Source organism: Nyctereutes procyonoides, unplaced genomic scaffold, assembly GCF_905146905.1.
Source record: "Nyctereutes procyonoides isolate TBG_1078 unplaced genomic scaffold, NYPRO_anot_genome, whole genome shotgun sequence".
NCBI classification, from domain to species: domain Eukaryota; kingdom Metazoa; phylum Chordata; class Mammalia; order Carnivora; family Canidae; genus Nyctereutes; species Nyctereutes procyonoides.
Genome location: NW_026575159.1, coordinates 17,817,427 through 17,840,979, shown reverse-complemented (window position 1 = coordinate 17,840,979; position 23,553 = coordinate 17,817,427). Strand labels below are relative to the sequence as shown.

The 23,553-nt window shown below is 52.2% G+C and overlaps 1 protein-coding gene across 13 annotated transcripts in view; it reads left to right on the top strand.

The window, feature by feature from the left end:
* Positions 1–23,553, top strand: part of MTSS1 (MTSS I-BAR domain containing 1) — a 163,284-nt gene that overhangs the window by 135,500 nt on the left and 4,231 nt on the right. For 5 of the 13 annotated variants that reach the window (XM_055314083.1, XM_055314078.1, XM_055314081.1 and 2 more), the window contains 7 exons: positions 11,417–11,574; positions 12,821–12,928; positions 14,430–14,527; positions 16,634–16,844; positions 20,992–21,111; positions 21,909–22,103; positions 23,030–23,203. In XM_055314083.1, coding sequence (XP_055170058.1) covers positions 11,417–11,574; positions 12,821–12,928; positions 14,430–14,527; positions 16,634–16,844; positions 20,992–21,111; positions 21,909–22,103; positions 23,030–23,203 — 1,064 coding nt within the window. The remainder of the gene's footprint in view (positions 1–11,416; positions 11,575–12,820; positions 12,929–14,429; positions 14,528–16,633; positions 16,845–20,991; positions 21,112–21,908; positions 22,104–23,029; positions 23,204–23,553) is intronic. The other 8 variants (XM_055314080.1, XM_055314082.1, XM_055314084.1 and 5 more) reach the window with 5 other exon arrangements.

Here is a 23,553-nt window from a genome sequence, read left to right as displayed (position 1 = left end):
TTTCTTTGGTGTTTGGCCTTTTCACAGCTTAGCCCGACATCCTGAGGGCCTTTGCATCATCATAATTCAGTATTAGACTCATGGAAAGAAGAAATACACAGTGATTTGCACAGGAAACAGCATATTTAGACATACATATATATCTGGGTATATATGTATGTGTGTATTTATATCAAATAAAATGTCTAGAACTACACTAAATAATGCCTCAAAATAATTCCCAAACCAGATTTGCTTGTATGAAGCCAGCAAAATTTTTGACTTTGTCTCCTCAGGACCCTCTAGTTCTTTTCACAATGAATAATCCGTGGGTTTTTAAAAAGAAAAAAAATCAAAAGTATTTCTTATTTCAGTGGAGTTTGTGAAATGTTTCATTTCAAAGATATCTGATCTTCAAATTCAATAATCCCAATGATTCTTTGTGATTGAATGTTGAACTGCATTCTCTGGGTGATTTGCTTCTGGAGTCTCGTGGCTATCCCTCTGTCTCGGAAAGGTCTGTCTGTGAGGTGTCCATGTGGTTCATCTTGCCTTGAGTGTGCCTCAGTGTTCCCTGAGAACATTTTACCCGAACAGCTCCGGAGAGGTTTTTGAATTGGAATCTGTCATCTCCAACAAACCCAAACGACCCGGGGTCTCCTGTGGCAGGTGGGGGGCCGAGATGGTCCACTGTCGTTCGCACAGGACACAGCTCTGCCTCCGCTTCCCCTGCTGGTGACGTTGGACTAGTCGTTCTCCAGCTTTATAAGCGATGATCTTTTCCAGTCCTCAGTGTTGTGATTATGAAACAGTTTGAACAATATTTCTTAGTGTACTTTTGGAAGGAAGGTAAGACAGCCACTTTGGGTTTTATTTTTTTTTATTTTTTATTTTTTTGCATATTATTATGGTAACACTTATATAATGGAGAAGTCACCAGTTTAAAGGGTATGTTTCCATGGCTTGTAGCACAATCACAACGTGGTGCACCACTGTCTAATTCCAGAACATTTGCACTGCCCTCGAAAAGACACCCCCTGCCTTTTGAACAGCCACTCCCTATTCCCCCTGCCCTCAGTCCCGGACACCCACTCATCTGCTTTGTGTCTCTCTGGATTTGCCTCTTCTGGACATTTCATATAAAAGGAACCGTATGATTGGTGTCCTTTTGACGACACAGAGTTTTCCTAGAACCTTTGCTATGAGTCTGGTGTGAGTCAGTCTGTGGAGTAAACTGGGCATCTCACTCATTTTGAATGATGGGCTAAGTGGGGCTGGGGATGAGGAAAGAAACCACACAGCCCTTTGCCTCTGTAAGGTAGATCCTTCTCACCTGAGGAGAAATCTCCACAGCTTCCTCTGTGTCTGTCTTTTGCGGGATTCACGGGGCTAAGCCACAGTAACGTAATCATAGCAGTGAATTTGGGCATAAAGATAGAAGACAGTAGTATGGCTTGAAGCCCTCATTTTTTTTTTTTTTTACAACTTTTGAACCCAGACATCTATATTTTAACATTTTCACAGTAGTTAAAAAAAACAAGACTAAAAAAACCAGGCACACATATATGCGAAACTCTGCTTTGGGCTTAGTAAATACCATGAACCCCAGGTTCCTGCCTAAGCTTGGCTGGTGGCCTCCCCGTGGGAGGAATGTATTCTGCTGGGAATATACCGCCCCCCTCGAGGAATTGAGATTCTAAGGGGAGTAACCCCACTAGTTGCATCTGGAGTGCTCAGCGCTGTGATGAGCATGAGCAACTGGTACAGCAGTGGGCGAGGAAGAAGGCACTCAGCTGGGCTTGGCGGTGGGGAGGTGATAGTGAGGAAGGTGGAAACGGGTCAGCTGGCGGGAGATAGGGCGAGGGGTCTCCAGGGAAGGGGGACAGCATATGCCAACACAGGGCCGTCACCATGTAGATGTGAGCGCCAGAACCGTGGTGGAAGGTGACCGTGTCGCGAGGGGGCAGCCTGAGGGCAGGTGTGTGTGCCACCCCGAGTGGGCTTATCGGGAGGCTGCCAGTCTCGCCGCAGGAGGACTGTACCCATATGAGAGCCGCAGGGACTCCCCCCATGCTCAGCCTCGGCTTCCTGGCTATCCCGGCCTGCCTCCAGATGGCTCCGTGGCTGGGCCTCATTTCTGCGCAGACCCCACACCGCACTGAACATCCCGCCCATCCTCTCCCCCGTTCTCGTGTACCCCTGCAGTGGCGAGTCCCTTCCACCAGGAGCAGCGGTGGCTTATGTGCCCCATGGCCACATCAAGTGTATGCGTGCATCCCCACCCACGTTTCTCCCATACTTAAAAACCGGCAGAAACCACTCCCAGAATGCCGCCAGACTTGCAGTCAGTCCTTCTCCCTGCCTCAGTGGGAAACACTGGATGTGTCTGGGTCTCTTCCAGCCACCCCTGCCTTTGTTTCTGGAAAAGGATAGTTCTAGAGTCTCCTTCCCCAGAGGGAGTTCCCACCTAACAATCTAGTCTGAGCTGTTAGTGGGTCACCTGACTTTCTTGCCTGTTATGGAGCTCAAGACCTCTTGGCTCTCTTCCTGCTGCTGAGCAGGAGAGACAACCGGCCTCTCGGAAGCTGGCCTGGCCGGCACGAGGGGACCCACACAGCTGTCAACCAGCTGTGCCCTGGGTGTGCCTCTGAGAGTCGTCAGGAATCGCCGTCCCCTTAGGACCTCTTGGGCCCCTGGAGTCAGGATGGAGCTGGGAGTGGCCCACCCTGGTTGCTTCTGGCTGTCTGGGTCCCGAGACCTGGCCCTGGAACTCTCTAAAGACTGTGCGGTCACCACCTCACTAACGTGTCGGCTGCCCGCAGAGCGACAGCCAAGCTCTCCGTCTTCTGTGGAGTAAACTGAGCATCTCATTCATTTTGAACGATGGGTTAAGTAGGGTTGGGGATGGCCTGCGGTCATCTAGGTGGTGAGGGGCTGGCCTGCGGTCCAGCTGCTTCCCCGGTCTGTGCTCACGCCAGCTCAAATGGTAAAAGTGTCCTTTGGGTTGGAACAGATGATTGTTCTCTGTGGAAACTAAAGCTGGAACAGTCAGGGGACAGGTGTTGGCTTCAGGCTTCAGAGGTGCTTTGGCCGTGTGTGCCTTTGCAACGTGTCTGGGGATTTGGATCCAACTGTAACTCAGCAGGGAAGGTTCTTGAGTCATGGCTTTATTCCAGGCTTGGGGGAAGTATCACAGGAGCACAGGCATTTCATGATGCAGGAAATAATTCAATGGGTACAACGGAAAAACTAGTGTGAAATGGACAGGGAAGGACTAGTGAGTCAGCACTAGGGAGCCACGGCCTGACATATGTTCTGGCTCTCAGAACCATGGGATAGAGGAGTCAGCAGCGCCGGAGAGGGAGGAGCGGCCAGTGGGTGACACAGCCAATCCTGGGAGGCTAAGGCCAGTGCTAGTGGCCGGTGGGGGGAAGGCCCAGCCAAGGGACAGCCTGACTCCTTCTACCTTGATGGAAGCAGGAGTGGTGAATTTTCCTTTTTACACCTCGTGTGGCATTCAGGAAGCTGTCCCTGCCTGAAATCAGTAGAGATGTTGGAATTTAACCCAGAGAAACTCCTACAAAGGGCTGTTGCATCAGAGAAGAAATTCCTACAAAGGACTATTGCATTCCAGGCTGGGGAATTTGTTGGCCATATTTCACAGCCAGGAATTGTAAGTGAAAACAGGCCATGCAGACTGCTCCCCCAACCCTGCCCCGGAGACCCAGAGCTGCAAACCCCCCTTCCTTTGCAGAGCCTCACCCCTATACAGCTCACCAGGCCTGTGACCCTGGTTGCAGATAGCTGACCCCAGGAGCTGAAATTGTGAAATGTCCCTTGAGACTGTTGTCATGGGGCAGAGCACCTGGCTTCCATGTGGCTGCATTGAGAGGAGCCAAGGGAGAGGCACTTTCATGGCAGGGAGGGGGTACACAGGAGCCCAGTTACAATGACAGCAAGTTAAAGAACAGCATGCTTGAAATCCTGATTTCTTGCACAGTGTGCTTTTCACCTGCTCAGTGGCTGGTGCGGTGGATGGGGTGGGGAGGATGGGGGGGCAGGTCTGCCTCTCTAGAGCTGCAAGCCAAACTATGGGGCTAATTGGTTCCCATCTGGTGCAGTCTCCTCATTCATAAACATCCTTGGGGAAGACTGGATAAGCCCCATGAAGCAAGCCTGTTGAGACAGGTAGGAGTGTCTCCTCTGTTAGCCCCTCTGCCCTCAGGCTGTCCCCAGGATGGCAAAGGCGTTTATGTTCTAACGTTTATGTTCTAACATCAGTTGGCTGATGCCTACAGGTGAGCCCAGTTCTGACTCGAACTACCCAGAGTTAGCATAGATCCCAGAGGCTGTCCCCACTTCACTCACTAGACACAAGGGGGTTCCCCAGGCTACCCACACTTTGGCCTGGCCAACCTCAAAGTCTGGGTTTCCTCTGGACTCACCTCAGGTGTGATAATTCATTAAAATGACTCACAGAACTCAGGGAAGCACTGTACTTAGGATTGCCAGTTTGTTATAAAGGATCAGATGAACACCCCAGTGAAGGGATACACAGGGTGGTGGGGTCAGGGTGGGTGCAGAGCTGCTGTGCCTTTCCCAGGGGCACCACCCTTCCAGCACATCGGAATATTTCCCAGCCAGAAATTCTGGCTCCTACCCCGGCTTTGTTATGTAGGCGTGATTGATTAGGTATTGGCCATTGGTGATTGAAACTGCACTCCCTGACTTGACGGGATGAGCACTGGGTGTTATTCTGTATGTTGGTAAATTGAACACCAATAAAAAATAAATTTATTATTAAAAAAAAAGAAACAGCGCTCCCTGGAGGTCAGAGGTTGGAGTTGAAAGTTTAAGCCTCTAATCCTGTGGTTGGTCTTCCTGGCAAACATCTCCCATCCTCCTGAATCTGTCTATCCCGAGACTCACCCTCACGGTTCCCTCATTAGCATGACAAAGATACTTCTGTTATTCTGGAAATTCCAAGGGTTTTTTGAAGTACTGGGCCAGGAACTGGGGCAAAGACCAAATGTATTTAGATTTTCCGTTTTAACACTGCACTCTGATTTCTTGCGGATAAATGACATAGCAACATGAGTATGGTTCATTAGGAAGAAACTGCTGGGACCTAGGGAGGGGGCAGGAGCTGGATTCTTCTTGGGGGAGCTGTTTTCCACCAAGGAGGCACCACTCAAGCTGACTCCTAAAACTTGAGTCGAGTTTTTGTAGAGGAAGGGGCAGGTGGGATAAGAGAGGAGTATACACTCCGGGAGGAGGCACATAGGCAGTCAGTGCAGCTGGAAGCTGGAGGTGGGTTTCCCTGATGTTTGATTCATTTAATTTGATTGGCACCTGCCAGGTGTCCTGTCGGATTAGTGTTCACGTTCTCCCCATGCTGGGGTCACGTTCTCCCCATGCCAGGGAAAGATGTTGAAGAGCGTGCCATGGATCAAGACCTTACCTGGATGGGATCGATCTCACATCTTCCCTTAGGTGCAGAACTAGGCACAAATGAGCAGGGACCGGTTCACAGCCTTTTTATCACAGGGGCATGAGGCCCCTGTAGGCTCCTTGGCTTCTAGAAAATTATTCTGTGACCATGTGCATTTGGATTAGGTAGAGCATCCAACTGGATACCCATTACCCAGTGGCTGTGTTATCCAGGCAGGAGAGAACAGTGGCCAGGGAGCAAGGCAGGTGGGTTCAAAAGCTTTTTTTTTTTTTTTTTAATATTTTCTTTCTTTTTTTTTTTTTTAAGATTTTGTTTATTCATGAGAGAGAGACAGACAGACACAGGTGGAGGGAGAAGGAGGCTCCATGCAGGGAGCCCGATGCAGGACTTGATCCTGGGACTCCAGGATCACTCCTTGGGCCAAAGGCAGGCGCTAAACCGCTGAGCCACCAGGGATCCCCAGTTCAAAAGCTTTTTAGGGGAATGTGAGAAAGAAGAGTTGAAGGGGATGCAAAGTTCCAGCAAGCAGGGGTTGGATGGGAGAGTGTGTCATTGGCCTTGGAGGAGGAATCCTCTCAATGACACCTGAGACCCCATGGGTGCTGAGCCACAGGTTGGCAGGGGACTTTCCTGGTTGTGATCCCGAGCTGCCTTTGCCTTGGGGACCAGCGAATCCTGATGACAGGCCTCTTCCTTTCCTAAAGGATTATGGGATCTTAGCATTTCTGCACATCAAAGAGGACATTGAACTGAAAAGCTCATTTATTTGAAACAACCCTGTGCGCCCTGCCCTGCGTACAGTCCCCTGCCGAGGTCCCGGTGTGGGGAAGAACTTCAGAGGGGCTGAGAGCACCAGGCAGCGGGCATTGTGTAGAAGGCCTCCTGGCAGTGAACTCCTGTGGTCTTGAAACCACCGTGCGGGCTGGGTACTATTATCTACATCTCACACACGGGTGTGCAGGGAGGCATAGCACTGTAAAAGAGTGACGAAGATGGAGTTTCAAAAATTCTAAGTCAAAAAACCCTCAAACTTGTCTGATCGAATCTATCAATCTTCTGCTCTCTGGTGGTTTTCACTTTGGGGAATCACCGAGAGGCCCCTCCAGGCTGGCAAGCCTAGATTTATGCAGGGATAACCAAGAAGCCGCCTTTTGATGGGAAAGGGGGTTGCCACTCCACTTTGCATCCCCAGCCCCACCTTGCACATTCATTTCTGTATTTGTGGCCCAAATTTCAGCCACGTGATTTGTGAGCTATACAAATGTGAACAAGTGGGTGCCTCTGAATGTGTGTGTGTGTGCCTGTGTGTCAGGGGCAGATGGAAGTCACTGGGTGGGATCCTTGATGGTCTCCCTGTACTTCTCAGGTCTCAGGAAAAAGAGATGACTTCGGGTGATTTCCCGACAGTGTGGTCTTGACCCAGTGTGTCCTGGGTTGGTTCTTCCCAGTCAGAAAGCCCGTTGCTTGAGAACACGTCCGGGTGGTTCAGCCACAGGGGTGGGCTGCGGTGTATGTAGGGACGGCTGGGGGGTTCCGGATGATGCTAATCACAGTCAACTGGCTTTTTACTTGGGGCTGTCAAGGACAGAGAACGTGTTGCTCCTGGCAGCTGGTTCATGGGGTTCACATCTGCTGTGAGCATTAGAGTAGAGAGCGAGCTGGGCCTCTGAACAAGGAAGACCTCCGGGTGGAGTCTGGCTGTGCCCATTCCTTGCTCAGTGGCTCAGTGCAAGCCTCTTTGCCCTCCTCGGTCTCTGTTTTCCCCTCTGTTGATTGGGGGGGGGGGGGAATTACCTCCTGCCTTGAACATTCATATAAAAATGAAGGAAAATAAAATGTAAGTGTTTGGAAGACACAGGCTCTTTATATCGTTCCATACGGCTTTGTAAACTCTCCCAACTTAGTTAAAATTAAAAAAAAAAAAAATCCTTCCTCTTGAGTGATGCTGCCCTGACTCCTGACTGTGTGCCCATTATTGGTCCTTTGTCCCAGCAGCATTTTCTGTAAAGACGATAATCCTCTGACTTCTGGGGGGAGTAAAGGACTCCATTAGAATTTGTTAGACTTCTCCAGCATGAATACAACCAAGACCTGGAAACTGACATTGGAGGAAAAAAAATTCTCAAGACTAAGGTGCCTTCGAGTTTAGAGAAAAAAGGTCATAAGCAACTCTGGTCAGGAATTTTGTCCAGAGAGCCCCTAGTGGTTGCTTGGCGGTCCCGGGATTTGTGAGCTTTACAGTGTCAGGCCACCCAGGGGCAGCGTGGTCGAGGGCTGTGAGCAGACTAGACTAGACTCCGGCTGCATTATTCTCTCAGTGCTTGTCTTGCCGGCAGGTGTGCTGGGTGAGAAGGGGCAGTGCTGAGCAGAACCCTTCGTGGGGTATGGATCGGTAGGGCAGACTGGCATCAATCAAAGAACGCAAAAAATAAAGATGAAATTGGTCCTGGGAAGAGCATCCTGTAGTATCCACCTGGGAGACTGATGCAATCCAGTAAGAACAGCCCTGTCTGATAGAGTTCGAGAAGGACTTGGATGAAGGATGGAGGGTTGCCAGGTGAACAGGCACCTGGGTGGGTACAAGGAGGAGAGTGCATATGAGGATGGGATGGAGCCGGCCCCTGGAGAAGGACCTGGGAGGTGGAAGGAAGGGAGAGTGTAGCCTGAGAAGGCTCTGCGGGGTGGGCTGACCAGGCAGGGGGTGCCGAGGACATCAGACTTCTCTTGAAAGCCCTGGGAGCTATTGGAAAGAAGTGGTACTTTGCGTTTCGCAAGTATAATCTGGCGCTGCCCTGGGCGAGCATATTAGGTGACAAGTTAGAGGACGTGGCAGCTGTCCAGGCTAGAGATGGAGGTGACCCAGTGAGGGCAGCCTCAGCAGAGGTGCAGCGAGAGGATGGAGGCCCGTCCAGTCCAGCGGGAGTGGCCAGCTCTGCCCCCCTGACATCGCCGGCTTTTGTATATGGATTCAGCACCCGTACAGCTCTGGGTTATGTCTTAAAACCAGTGCATCCAACTAGGACATGAAGAATCTCTGCCACAGTTTTGTTGTTGTTGTTGTTTATATATAAATATAATTATATGTTGTGTTGGTGGATTTAAGAAATAAACATTGTGTTTTTAGGTTATGATATATCCTGAATGGAAATGTATTCACTGTGCCTGTAATTATAGCAGTCTTTACAGATTATACTTATTTTAGAAAACTACAGTTTGAACGTCCTTTAATTATAATATAATACATATTTAAGATAACTTTGCTGTAATTACAGAATAATTTATATTTACCAGATTAGATGACACTTGGTTCCAGTCGCTTTGCATTCCTATGGAGGGATATTTTTAAAAGTCAGTGTTAATTAATTACAGGTAGAAATGTGCCTTATACCTTGTGAAAGGAAGGGAAGAGCCACATTTTCCCAATTTCTTATAATTATAGGCTGATTTGAAAAGAAATTACTACCATAATGGAGGCACATCCAAGTGGGTTTGGTCAAGCACTGTGGGTTTTAATCTCTCTTCCCGACTCCTCTCCACCCTCCTCCACTGAAATTGAGAACGTTCTAATACCATAGTTTGTTAGAACATCTTAGAAGAGAGGGAGAGACGTAAAGAGGCCTTAGACCAGCCCTAAAGCCCTCAGCCTCCCCCCTCAGGGCCGGAGATGAGCCAGGGTATTTTATAGGTTGCACAAGAGTAGAGTGTAGACAGCATCTCCGAGCTTGAGCACCAGAGGCTTGTGTCGGCTACACCTTAGTTGTGTGTGGGTTTAGCTGTGCAAACCAGCAATTTAAGAGGGAAAGAGAAAGCCCACAGTTCTCATAGGGCCGAGGACATCCCAGCCTCCCCCCTAGAACTTGTGCCCAGGGGCATTGGGTGTCCTCAGTGGGGAGCACCTGTCCCCTCCCTGGCCGGTCCCCAGTGAGAATGGGTCTTGGGTCTCCTGTCTGCTGCAGATGCAGGAGACCTGTGGTCCAGGCCAGGGTCATATGTGGGGTTGATGCCCCTTATCCTTAGAGAGCCACCTGCAGCAGTGATGGGGAAACCTGACAAAGTGCTAGAATTATCCTGAGGGGTAGGCAGTGTCTAATTGGAGGAGTGGGTGGGTGGTCAGCTTGGATGTCTGCACACCCTCCCGTGCGTGGGGCTCTCGGATAGAAGCCCTGCACAGAATTCATACCTGCCTGCTGTAGCCTTCGGCATTTGTGCTCACCTGACCCACCACAGTTGTAAGCACAGTGGTTACTGTACCAGCCATCCAGGACTTTTTCAGGGGTGATCTTTGACTACGTAGGATTTCCCCTTTGTGCGTTAACCTTCAACTTAACCCCTGCCCAGGAAGTGGCTTTTCCTTAATAAAATCCAAGGACCTTTTCTGTTGGGATGTTCCGGAAGCCTGACCACCTCTTGTTCCAAATTAGGCTTTCTTATCTGCTTCTGAGAGAAAACATGGAACATGCTCCCCCTCTCAAGGCAACTTCCCCTGACCCTTTCCTTCTTCCGAGCAAATACCATGCTGTATTTAGTGTTCTCTACATCATTTTAAAGCGGAGCAACTGGTGAGTTCTCAGGCCCCTCGTTAGGAGGAAGGTGGGGTACCTTCCTGCGACTGGGGCCGTGGGGCAGAGGAAGATTGTGTCCAGCATCCGAGGGGTCAGGCTGTGCGGGCTCCATCCCGGCTCTCCACCTTTCCTGTATGCTGGACAAGCCCCTCAGTGTCTCTGGGCCTCTGCCTCTACCGAAACAGAAGTAGGTTGGATAACCCCAAAGGCCCCCTCCATCTCTAACATTCTGTGTTTGAAATGACCAGACATTTATTGAGCACCTGCTGGGTGGGCTGGGAGGGTTCCAAACCCCTGGCCTGAAGGAGTTTAGAATTTTGTCTCTGTTCAGGTGATGGGTGAGGACCCTGCATGGGGAGACTAGTATGGAGCTAGGCTCTCGGGTGGTTACCCCCTTGTCCCCACCTACAAATCAGATTTGCAGTAGCTTCTCCTTCTGCCTGTTGCTTGTCTTCTAGCGTTGCAGACTTTTTCTCTAAAGAATCAGATTGTAAATACTCCTGGTCTAGGGGCCATATAGTGTGTGTTATAATGATTCCACTCTGTAGTTGTAGCAAGAGGAGGTGTAGACAGTATGTACGAATGGGTGGGCGAGGCTGCTTGAATAAAACTTTATTTATGAGTTATAAAGTTCCAGTTTAAAAGGCTAACACTCAAACAGGAAAAAAAAAAAAAAGAATGGTTTCCACTCAGTCTTAAACTCTAGAAATGGTTGCCTCGTCCTCGTCATCACTGGGTCTGTGGACCTGGCCAGACGATTACCATACATGGGACGGGCTCAGTGCTGACGCTACTGTAGGTTTTTTCGCCAGCAGAGACTTGACTGTAGGTCTTTTTGTTCCTGGGCTTGTTTGATAAGAAGAACATTCAGGACTCTCCATGAGGGAGTTAAACTGCCTGCCAGGGATTCCCAGAGGCCCCCAAGAGACAGGAGAACTTATGCTTGCCATCTTTGTCTTCAGGGACAGAAACTTCTGTCCAAACAGAGCCTCTTTGTTAGAGGCTGACCCAACAACGCCAGCTTGTGCCCATTTTTGGAAACATCCATAGGCCCTCACCTTGTTCATCCCTTAGCCTCTTTGGAATGTTCTAAAAAGAAGACTGTCTGGCTGCCACATCTGGGGGTATTGTTGGCAGAAGCCCCTGTAGGGTTGCACAAGTCAAGAAGGCAAGTCAGGAGGAGTCGCCCAGGAAATCTTCCTTGTCATGAGGGTAAACGTGCCCTTTGGGCATCAGAAACCGGAAATGGTCTGTCCTAGAGAAACAGCTACCGTAAATCCTTTCTGAGTATAACTAAATAATTGTTTTACGTCCGGGGGAAAAAATGTGGTTTCCACTCCAGCAAGGACTCGCGGGAGGAAGGGCATTTGTTCCAGGGCTGGAGTTTCAGCAAGCCACACCTGGCCCTTTGTTTTGTTTACAGGGAGAGGTGACATCCAGCCTCAGTTGGACAGCGCTCTCCAAGATGTCAACGACAAATATCTCTTGTTGGAAGAAACAGAAAAGCAGGCAGTCCGGAAGGCTTTGATCGAGGAACGTGGCCGATTCTGCACCTTCATCTCTATGCTGCGGCCAGTGATTGTAAGTTAGTGGAAAGCTCTGGAGGACTTAAACCGGCAGTCTGGAGGAGACTTTCCTCTATTTATCCATCCGTCACTGAGTCATTGGGAGGTTGCCGTGTGGGGGAATCATGCTGGTGGAATTGCTTCTGTAGACCAGTTACAGATTCTCTACAGGTTGTCGTCGGCCATGTGATGCACTCTTCGTTCAGTTCTTATTAGCATTAGCTCTTGTTATTCACTTGCTCCTTCTCCCCACATCACGAAGGCCTTGCCAAGTGGTTCTGAAGGTGTGATCCCCAGGCCAGCAGTGTCACCTGGGAACTGGTTAGAAATGCAGCTTCTTGAGTCCAGCCCAGATGCTACTGAATCCAAAACTCTGGGGATGGGGACCCAGTCATCTGTGTTTTAAATGAGGCCTTCAGGTGATTTTGAGACCCAGTGGCCAAGTTCACCACCTGTGAGTGGCCATAAGATTAACATGGAAAGAGCCTTAATGAATCAGTTTAGACTTATTTTAAGTAAACCATTTGCATACCATAATTGAGGACTTCTGCTGTAGGCATTCTTGAAGCTGGTAAGAAGACACCAGCTCCTTTCCCTCAGCCCTAGCAAAATGCCCAAATGTGAGTCATTGCTCTGAGCGTAGAATTTTTCCATGGTTCATTCTTGTCTTGGCCTGCAGTCCCAGCTTGGCCCTTCGGCGAAGTGAATGACTACCTTCCATGGTCTCCTGCTCCCATCTCACTTGCCATTTATTAAGTTGGTGGAAAACACAAGAAAGAAGGGGGGGGGGTTAGTTAACACTACTGCACACAAAGGTACTGACTGTCACAAAGATCCATTACCAGATCTGGACCCAAAATGACTCCCAAGTTATATCGACAGTTGAAGCTGAGTGAGTTGAGAGGAGGGCTTCAGCCTGTGGAGGGGGCTGTGCTCCAGGATCCTATGACACTATGTAGGGCAGACCATCTGTGCAGATGTGCTAGCCGCCCCCAGACATGGCAAGGAAGGCCAGGTGTTCTCTTATACTTGCTCACCACTGCCCCGGGGGCACAGGTCGTTCTGTAATTATGGCAGATTCCCTTTTCCCTTTCTGTTTCCCAAATGAAGCCAATGTGCCTTTAGCACAGATGTACTGGTCTCGGTGTGCCTTTTCTGGAAAGTTGAGAGGGTTAGACAGTAACCCTAATAAAAACAGTTGGACCAAGACAATGAAGTGAATCACTCATGATTACAATGTGTCATGAATTACTTCCTTTCAGGAAGAAGAAATCTCAATGCTAGGGGAGATAACTCATCTTCAGACCATATCAGAAGATCTGAAGAGCCTGACCATGGACCCTCACAAACTGCCCTCCTCAAGTGAACAGGTAGGAGTCATGGGTTGAGCATTCAGGAGAGCAAACCGAAGGCACAAAGGTTCAAGGTCTTGAGGGTTCCTTGAGGCCTTATCCTATTTAAAATTTTACTAGTGTTTCACATTGTGATATATAGTAACCGTCCTTGCCAGCCGTTATAGAGCACCTGCTGCCAGGTACTGTTCTAATCTCTTTACATAGACTGACTTCCCCAGCTAATCTTCACAATGATTCCCACTTTACAGAGCGGGACAGGGAGGCACTGAGAGAAAAGTCCCTTAACCAGGTTCACCTAGCTGATTACTGGTAGAACTGGGATTTGAACCAAGTAGTCAAGAGCCCAGGTCCTAACCACTGTGTTTATCTGCTCTCTAGAAATAAACTCCTACGGGAACATGGCAGTGTGTGTCTTGGTCATCCTCGTGAACCAGTCTCACTGAATGTCTCCTACTCTCAATTAATTAATGCATGAGGATCTCCCTTATGAAAACGATGACATTTTCTGTGCTTATTCATTTGGTTCCAATGACAGTAACACTCTATCAAGTGGGAGCAGCTGATGAATCACATGCTGGCTTTTGTCCTTGGTGTAAAATTCCTGTTAAGAACCAACTCTGAAGACAAATACAAGAGTTTGTATTTTCCATTCAACGAAATTGCTTTTGTTAAACCACAGCAGGCATAAATAATAGGCATTCATTGAGCATCTCCTATAGGAAGGAAAGGTAGACTTCACATTCAGGTTGTTACTTGTCAAGTAGGGGAGCTGGACGTAGAAGTAACTGTGAAGGAACCGGCTTGCTCTTGATTGTGTCAGGTTTGAAAATACCAAGTCCCGGTCAGATAGGACGAAAGTGATCGCTGAATATCAGGTGGCTAAAATGCAAGATTAGCAAACCCTGAAACCATTATTGAATTGGTGGTTACAGGCTCTTGTGCTCTAAGATCAAAATCCTGTAGATTGTAGCCTTGAGTATAAACAGACTCTTGTAAATTCTTTCTGTTTTTTTAAAGATTTTATTCATCCATTCATGAAAGATACACACACAGAGAAAGAGAGAGAGAGGCAGAGACACAGGCAGAGGGAGAAGCAGGCTCCATGCAGGAGCCTCATGTGGGACTTGATCCCGGGACTCCAGGATCACACCCCGGGCCGAAGGCAGGTGCTAAACCGCTGAGCCACCTGGGTTGCCCGACTCTTGTAAATTCTTTTTTTTTTTTCCTTGTAAATTCTTAATCTGAAGACTGTAAGATCTCGCTTTCTCCCTCTAGACTGACATTTCATTGTTCCCTCCCCCCTCTAATTTTTTGTATTTTTGCTTGTGTCAGAAAAATGACTATGACATTGATGGATTGGTAGTGTGGTTCTTAAATTTAAAAAAGGACATTAACAACAATTTTTTTTTTTTACATTAAACCCCTTGGTGGCAGATTTTTGATGTCATAGGTAAAGATTTGGTGGATAAGGTTTCCCTTCTCAGCTCCTCGCTTACCCACTTGACTCTGTCCCTAGGTGATTTTGGACTTGAAAGGTTCTGATTACAGCTGGTCGTACCAGACGCCACCCTCCTCCCCCAGCACCACCATGTCCCGAAAGTCTAGTGTCTGCAGGTAAGTAAAGCTGGACTCCGCTCCCGCTGACACACGGTGAGAAGATATGGAATAGTTTTGCCATCTGCAAAATTGTTTTTGAGCAGTTTTCTGTTCGGCCCTCCTTGACTTGCTGATCGCAAAGTTTACTCTCCTCTTCTTGAAGGATGGAACCTTCGTCATGCATCAGTGATCCTCCCCGGTGTACTTGACCTACTGATCTTTTTCTTTGACTTTTCAAAGCCAAATGACTTTCCACTTCTTGTAAGTTAGCATTGAGCGTAAAGAGTAGGATGGATCTGCAAAATCCATGTATGGTTGTGTCTTCCTACACACTTGTGTGTGTGCCATTTCATATTTGAGCTGGTATAGTAAACACTGAGCAGTACTTCCAGACTGAAGACACTACATCCTGACGGTCTGTAGCCTGGAAATGTTGGTGGGTTTTTTTTTTTTTTTTTTTAAGATCCTGTTTATTTATTCATGAGAGACACACAGAGGGGCAGGGACATAGGCAGTGGGAGAAGCAGGCTCCCTGTGGGGGGCCCAATGCGGGACTCGATCCCAGGACCCCGGGATCATACCCTGAGCCGAAGCCAGATGCTCAACCACTGAGCCACCAAGGCGTCCCTGAGTCCTCTTCTTGTGGGCTGTGTGTATGTGTGTCTTTGACAAATCTGCTGGGTTTTCATTTTGGTGACCAAGAAAACTATCTCACTAGAAAACAAAGCTGCGCGAGTATCTTTTTTTTCTTATAGTGTCAGCTTCGACTCGACATCATGTACTGACGGCACAGCTAGGAACTTGGGGGAATAGAGTTGCCGTGAGCTTCCGTCCCTAGATGCCCTCTTCTGATTGGCAGGGGGGAGGGAAGCAAAAATTATGATAATTATCCCCAACAGCAGTGATTTCCTCTGGCACACTCCCCTGTATGTGTCAGAACATCCGCACCAAGTAATTCTAGCGTAGGACGGCCACACAGCCCTTGACTTACTACATCAGCTGTCAGCGTTTGCAAAATTTGACAATACTCTTGCCAGGAGCAGAAACCACAGACCTTTCCAACTTCAGGCTGGGTGGCTTCTTCTATCCCTTCTGATACTTCTACAGCCGCACTTTATATGTCAGTTCTCCTTGTTGGGGCCACAGAACTTTGTTCAGTTTTCTGGTTTTCGTAATCTGAGTTATTAGTGGAGAGTGTATTTGTTGGAACTGGAGATGGAAGCAGACAGACCACCCATCCTCTGACACATACAGGGAGGTGTGCCAGAGGAAATCACTGCTGCTGGGAGATCGTTTCTCGACATCCTAGTGACTGTTCATCTCGGAAGCAACGAGCTTAGCATCGATTGCCTGGAATTGTTGAAAGCTGCCTGCCTCTCGCCAGGTGTCCTGTTAACACCAGGCCCACAGTTATTGTCACAGGGCAGTGCCTGTGACTGGGGCAGAGCCATTCATGGAAGCATCAGCTTTGTTCCGGAGGTAAAACAGGTGGCCTGAACAGCTGAGCTGATTGGCTGATGTTCTTTCCGATGGTCTTGAACCAGGTTCACATAGGATGGAATCGCCTTGCAGAGTCCCTCAGCACCTGTGCCCCCGAAGTGATGGTTGTCTGGGTTGACCTTGGTTTCCTGGACCCGAACAGTCCCTCTAAGGGTGACACATGAATATTCTAACTGGGTGGCGCTGAAACCTAATGGTTTTTGCTCCAGGGTCATGGGATTGTGCAGGCAGCTAAGCAGATGGGATTAGGCCCACCTCTTCATGCCACAGACGTTAGGCCTCTAGCTTTGGGGGTAGGTGTCATGGCAAAATTGGATTCCACTGGATTCTTTAGAATCACGGGCCTCCATGCTAAGGACGCCCCAGTGCACCGTCCAAGAGGCAAGTCCTGGCGGACTCCAGGTTTATAATAACCCTAGTTTTCTCTCCCTTACTTGCGTGAAAAACCTTTTGTTTGTAGCTTAGTGACTCGGTGTTTTGAAAGCATGTCTTGCCATTTGCCCTGCTTCCCTGGGGCAGGTGGCTAATGACACCATGTTCTCCCCCCTTCCTGTCCCCGTTTTGTGTTTCCCTCCTCCTCCTGCTCCCCCTCCACGCCTGCCTCCCCTCTGCTCGTCCCCACAGCAGCCTGAACAGTGTCAATAGCAGTGACTCGCGCTCCAGCGGCTCCCACTCCCACTCCCCCAGCTCCCACTACCGCTACCGCAGCTCCAACCTGGCCCAGCAGGCACCCGTCCGCCTGTCCAGCGTGTCCTCCCACGACTCAGGATTCATTTCCCAGGACGCTTTCCAGTCCAAGTCACCGTCCCCCATGCCGCCAGAGGCCCCCAACCAGGTAAGGGTGTCCTCGGCTCCAGAAGCAGGTGTGACTGACGTCTAGCGCCTGGACCACCATCAGTGACCATCAGTGGCTGGAACCAAAGAAGGATGTTGGCCCGGACACACTTCTGTCCTCTACACAGGAGAAACCCGTGGTTTAATTTCTCCTCTTTAGATGTGTTGTTTCCCCAAAGGGTGAGAACTGTAAGTTGGGTTTGAAGCCTGTCTCCACGATGGTGGTGGTCAGGTCACCACATTGGTTTGGGGAGTTCTCTCATGTAAGTAGATGGACTCAAGAACTTTGGCCATCCTCTGGCATCCCCCTAAATGTCGGGCTTAGCGTGACAGCTGATGCTTAATTAATGACACTGATGCAAATGGTGGCACCTCCTCTACTGCCGTCCCTGCTGCTCTCTGAATGGTGGCGAGTCTGTCGTTGAATGGTGCCTGGAAGCCTTTCTCGGCTCTCCCAGTTCCCGGAGTGAGAACGAGAATGGATCCTTAGAGCCCTTGCAGGTCGATTCTGTTGGCATTCGCTCCTGGGAGAAGGGAAGGTGTTGAATCTTTCAACATGGTCAGGCTAGGCGGTGCTAGGCCCAGCCCAGCGGTTCCAGCTGGAGCTGGATGTGGCATTGGAACGCCCTCCACTGGCTGCCCTCTCTGCCCTGTCTCCCCTAGTGCCAGGGGTCTGGCTTCCCACGTAGTAAGGAGCACAACATACAAACACTAGGAAATGCCAGCATCCGGTGTGCCCCGCGGTGCCATCTGCAGGGGAGCGTGGCGGCCCAGGGCCCGCATCCACCCTAAGGCTGACCATAGCCGTTGGTCCAAGATCCAGTGGACTCAGAAGGTCACGTGCTTGTCTTGTTCCTCCAGGTACCCAGTTTGCTAACCAGTCCCCCAATATCTCCTGTGTACCCGGCACCACCTCAGGACCCCCTGCGTGTGCTGCCTGTGTAGTCCTTCCAGCAGCCGCGTGGAGCATTGTCCCTGTTCTCTTGTGGAAACGGAGGCCCAGAGATGTGACTTGCCCAAATTGTGCTGTTACATGACCTGCAGGTTGGGGACCCGGAACCAGGGTTTTTCTGGCAACTGATCCCAAGCCCTCTCTGTTCTATCTCAGCCTTAAGGCGTCCTTGGAAGAGTGTTTTGGGGAACACTTCATGGAGAGGAAGCAGCTCAAGTATTTTGGGAACGTAAGCCAGAAGGTTACTTGCCTGACGTGGGTGAACCCAGAGGCTCTCAGCTCAGTGGTCCCTCCGGCATTTTCAGCTGTCCCCGGAGATGTGGCCTTGCTCTGTCTTCCTGGGACACTCGATCGCAAACAGAAACATTCGGGACCAAGAGCCGTGGCTTTACGATCTAATGCGCTTGTCCTCGCCAGGCTGCTTCAGCTTGGTCTGCGAGGTGTCCCCTGGCTGTCCCCTGCCACGTGCAACACTAAACCACACCCGTGTGTCCTGAAAGCAGTGTGAATGGTTGAAAGAAAAACAGGAACTTGCCCTTCTTCCAAGGCTATTCCCATGCACAGCCTGATTCTCTGTGTGTTTTTAATCAGCTAACAAATTAACATGGTGTCAGGCGCGGACTCCTTTCTAAAAAGAGGCCTTGTGCTCCCCGCTTTCTGTCAAGCGCTGCGTGTGTGGATGAGGCTGAAGCGAGTGCTTCTGCTTCCAGGAGCATTGAGGGAGGCGGAAGGTGCCCTGTTGGGATTTACTTAAATCTGGACTCCAGTGCCCAAGATGGGTTCTGCGGGCAACTCTAGGGTGGGGTGTTTTTTTCTTTTTTTTAAGATTTATTTATTCATGAGAGACACACACACACACACACACACACAGAGAGAGAGAGAGAAAGAGAGAGAGAGAGAGAGAGAGAGAGAGGCAGAGACACAGGCAGAGGGAGAAGCAGGCTCCATGCAGGGAGCCTGACATGGGACTCGATCCCAGGACTACAGGATCACGCCCTGGGCTGAAGGTGGCGCTAAACCGCTGAGCCCCCCAGGCTGCCCATCTAGGGTAGTTTTAATAAGCTCGGGGAGACTTTAGAGAAGGGCGGTAGGGCTGCTTATGATAGTGAGGTAGAGGGCACGCTTGAGGAAGGTGTACAAATCCCACGGGCCAGAGGGTACAGCCTCCTGAAGGCCACGGTGCTCCCTTTATCGAGGACGAGAGGGAAGGAACACCTGTCTTTAGGGGTGAGAAGACTCCTTCCCGCTCCTGTCAGGCACGTGGGTCTAAATGAATGCTGGGTGGCTCTGCTAAGGGTTCTCCCAGTTTCCTCCACTGAGCTCTTTTCAAGCTGTACCTTAACCACGTCTGCCCAGGCCGGGGGCAGGTAGGGCCGGGCCGCGGTGAGGGTTAGTCCAGGGGCTGCTCATTGCATCAAGGCAAGAGGTTCTGGAGGAAAAAGGAACCCAAGTCAGAGGAACTAGGAACCCACAGTCCTGCGGTGCTTTACCCGCTCTTTTCCTCAGGTTGAACAGCCTTAAATTAGAGGGACCGACATAAACAGTCCTGGCAAATGACAGGGATAGCTGGCTTCTCTGTGCCCCTGGTGCAGCGCCATGCACGCAGACGCACACGTAACACGTATAGAATCTCATTTCATCATCCTCTGCTAGATGTTGTTGATCCCTGTTCTAAAGGTGAAAGAAGTTGAGATTTGGAGAGGTTAAGCCCAAGGCTCCTCCCTTACGAAGTGACAGAAACGAAACTTAAGTCCAGATCCCTCAAGCGTTGGATCCGGGACCGCTAACCAGACCCTGAGCTTGAGGAGCCGCCAGGCATAGCCTGTCCTCGCTTTGGGGCCGCGGGGTCCCAGCAGTGGAGGGTCTGCGTGGAGCCTTGCTGCTTGCAGGCTTCGGAGCTCCCGCTCTGCCCCTTTGCAGGGACTCTTCTTTTTTTTGGTGGGGAAGGAAGTGGACAGGAGTCAGGCCTCATGCGCAGCGAATGCAGGAGCCCTTTAGGGGAAGTAGTAGTAGACCCCAGTAGGGTTGGGCTCACTTAACCGAAAGGCTGAACCAGCGACTGCAGGTAGCAGTGAACAAAACTGCGTCCTCTACCTGGGTGTGCCCGAAGGACCACCCCAGGGGGGCTGGTTTATGGAAGAGATGGCCATTGGCGTGCATCTGTTCAGTAATTGTGAGCACCTGCCATGTGCTCGGACAGGCCTAGAAAGTTGAGACGGATCGGCGAGCCCCCGGCACCGGCCCTGGCTGAGCTGAGCTTCAGGAGGCTGACCTGGGAGCGCGGACCTTGACTGATACCGGGAGCGGGCAAACTGGAGGGTTTTTTTTTTTTTTTTAAGATTTTATTTATTTATTCATGAGAGAGAGGAGCGGGGGCAGAGACACAGGCAGAGGGTGAAGCAGGCTCCGTGCAGGGAGCCTCATGTGGGACTCGATCCCGGGACTCCAGGATCACACCCTGGGCTGAAGGCAGCGCTAAACCGCTGCGCCCCCCGGGCTGCCCCAGACTGGAGGTTTAATGAAAATCAGTATGAGGAGTTGTTGTCCCAAGTGAGACCTCCTTTCTGTAATGTCCCAGATCTCTGGATGTTTCCTCCCGCCCTAGATGGCCACTTGAAACATTGCGCTGACCTTAGGGCTTCACTGCCCCAAATCTCAAAATCCTTTTCCCGGCAGAGAAACCTAAAAACCTGTCCTGCAAAGATGTCGGAAGCCACCCTTCCTGGGTGCAGAGGCTGCCTGTGACCAGGAGGGAGGCCAGGAGTGGAGACATTGGAGTGGAAGCCCAAGCTGGGGGTGGTGGTGGGTGTTGGGGGTCAGTCCTCAGGCAGTAAATATGCCTGGGCACCTGGGAGACGGCAGAGGCAGGCCTACCCATGAGGGGAGCGCCCAGGGGAGCACGGAGAGTTCCAGCACCTGACCTGGTGCCAGGCACGGACCAGGCACACAGAGTGGGCTCCTGTGGGGCTGACAGTCTGGCAGGTGTGGGCCGTGAGTCTCCCGCTTCTTTCTGAGAGCTTGGAAGCCTCTGTGTGGGTGCAGCTTGGGGGGAAGAATGAACCCTAACCCTCTGCTTCTCTCATCCTTCCCCCTCTGTGTATATGTCTCTCGTCTCTCTCTGTGCGTGCCCTCCCCGCCCCATCTTCCCTTTGGATTTCCTGTCCTTTTGGTGGCATGTGGTCCCTCCCTGCTGCAGAACTCGTCCAGCTCGGCCTCCTCCGAAGCCTCGGAAACCTGCCAGTCCGTGAGCGAGTGCAGCTCCCCCACCTCAGTCAGCTCAGGCTCCACCATGGGCGCCTGGGCGTCCACAGAGAAGGTGACCGCCGCCCCCGCCCGCCGCCCGCCGCCCGCCGCCGCGGCCACGGTCACTGCCACCGCGACCTGAAGCTCCAAGTCGGCCAAATGCACGCCCCAGAGCAGCCCCTCTAGGGGACAGGGGCGAGGCTGAGGGCTCTTCTCCCAGGGGCGCCTGGCTCCTGGGCGCTGACCTTGCGGCCCTCCTGAGGGAGAGGAGGGGGCGCGGGAAGGTCGGAGGTGGAGGCGCGTCCGTCCGCGCCGTGTGGCCTGCGCATCCCCCTCCCCGCACCTGTCGCCTCCTGTGGTGTCGCCTCCTGTGGTGTCCGCGGGGCCATCTCGCCGCATCCGCATCCGGGCCGCGGGCCTTTCTGCCTGAGTAGGCCCGTCCCCGCCCGCCCTCGCCCCGCTCTGGAGGCCGCTCTGGAGGCCGCTCCGGAGCCGGGCGAGGACTTGGGGAACCTGGAGCAACAGGGAGCCGGCGCTCGAGGGTCTTTGAATTTGCCCAATGAGATGAGCCAGTGCCCCTGGCGGCGACCCGCCGCCTCGTGGGCTCAGCAGGCGCGCGCCCCCGCCGCGGGCACCGTCCCCTCCGCGTCCGCCGCTCCGCTCAGGCGCAGGTCGGTGCCCCCGGCGGGGCCGTGGCCGCTGCCGCGCTGTCGCCGCCCACGGGCTGCAGGGCCGCCGCCTGGGGCCCGGCGGCCCATCACTGCCCGGGCCTCCCTCCCCGCCGAATGTCGATGCCATCTTGTGCCTCCACGCTCATCCTGTTATATTAATTTTATTTTTCCTTTCCCCCCCTTTTTTGTTTGTTTCCAGTTGTCTAACGGGTTTTCTCACTGTAGTTTGCCAAGCGAGTCCCCCGTGGGGCCCGTGGGCGCAAGCCTTTCCCCTCATTGCCCGCCTGCCTCCCGCCTGCTCCCTCGGGTCACCTCTGTCCACCTTCCAGACTTCGCTCATTATTACACCATTGGGCCTGGCATGTTCCCGTCATCTCAGATCCCTAGCTGGAAGGTTCGTGTCTCCCGCCTCCGCCCCTCGCCCCTCGTCCACTCTGCCTCCCCCCTCCGCCCTCCCCCCTCCCCCCTCCTCCCCGCGGGGCAGCGCCAGGCGGAGCTGAGGGTGACCCAGACCGTGCGTGGCCTACCCCGCCTCGGTGACCCTGGAAGGCAAGGCGGACTGTGTTCTTCAGTCTCCCTGGTCTTCTACTAAAATGTGTTTGCCTCCCTACAAAAAAAAAAAAGTTTTAAAATTATTTAAGATTTAATTTAAAATGAAAAGTTTCAGTTGATGCCAGAAGGATGCTCTTCATTTGGAGAGGGGGCGTCCCTCACCCGGAGAGCAGAAGGCCCTAGGCCGAGGCCGCGCCCCCGCAGGCTCCGCCCCCGCAGGCTCCCCGGGAGCGCTTCTGCTGGGCAGGCCTCCGCCCCGCCCCCGCCCCCGCCCCCGCGGGCCCTCGCGGCCCAGCCTGGGCGCCCCGCCAGGTTCCCGCAGGTGGCCTTCCCGCGGAGCGGGGCGGGGCGGGGCGGGGCTCCTTGGCGCCCCCCTGGTGGCCACCTGGCCCCAGGGAAGCCGTCGGGCGGGAGAGCGGGTCCCTCCAGAGCTGGGAAGGCGGGTCCTGGGCTCCCCGGCTGCTCCCCGGCTGGTGCCGCCCCCACCCCGTTGGTCAGCCGTTAGGGGCCGGGCAACTAGGAGTGCCCGTAGGCACCTGCCTGGTTGAGGGTTTTCCATCTTTGGGCAGATACGAGGAAGGGGAGGTACCCGGGGCCCCCCAAGGATTTTCCACTCCCTTCCCTTAGAGCCGGCTGAGGACGTAGAAGGGCCTCCTGGCCCGTCCTGGCCTGAGCTCCCCCGGAGGGGGTCGGCAGCCGCCGGAGGGTCCTGCGGTCCTCCGAGTGGGAGCGGGGGGCCTGGCGCATGACCACCCTTGTTCCACTTAGGACTGGGCCAAGCCGGGACCCTATGACCAGCCTCTGGTGAACACCCTGCAGCGGCGCAAAGAGAAGCGGGAGCCGGACCCCAATGGAGGAGGACCCACTGCTGTGGGGGGCGCTCCCGCAGCTACCGAGGAAGCCCAGAGGCCACGGAGCATGACCGTGTCAGCTGCCACCAGGGTGATGCTTTTATTCTCTACAGCCGGTTGGACCCCTCTAGACTGGGCTGGTGGCCATACGTGGCCAGCAACGCGGCGGGGAGGGGGGTGGCTGAGTCAGCCTGGCATCTCTGGGGACCTGAGCGCCGTTCCCACCACTCCCTGCTCCATACTGGTTAGAAGTCCCCCACCCCGGGAAAAAGCCTTGCCCTGAAATCAGACCCTTAGAACTTTCCAAGAGCCTAGGGTAGGACCCACAGTTGGGTAATGTTCACAGGAAGAGGACAGGAGTAATACTGAGGCTCCCCTTTGAAGAAACCTGCGGAAAGGCCCTGGGGACATGGGATAGGGGATTCATGGGCCTGGTGGCTT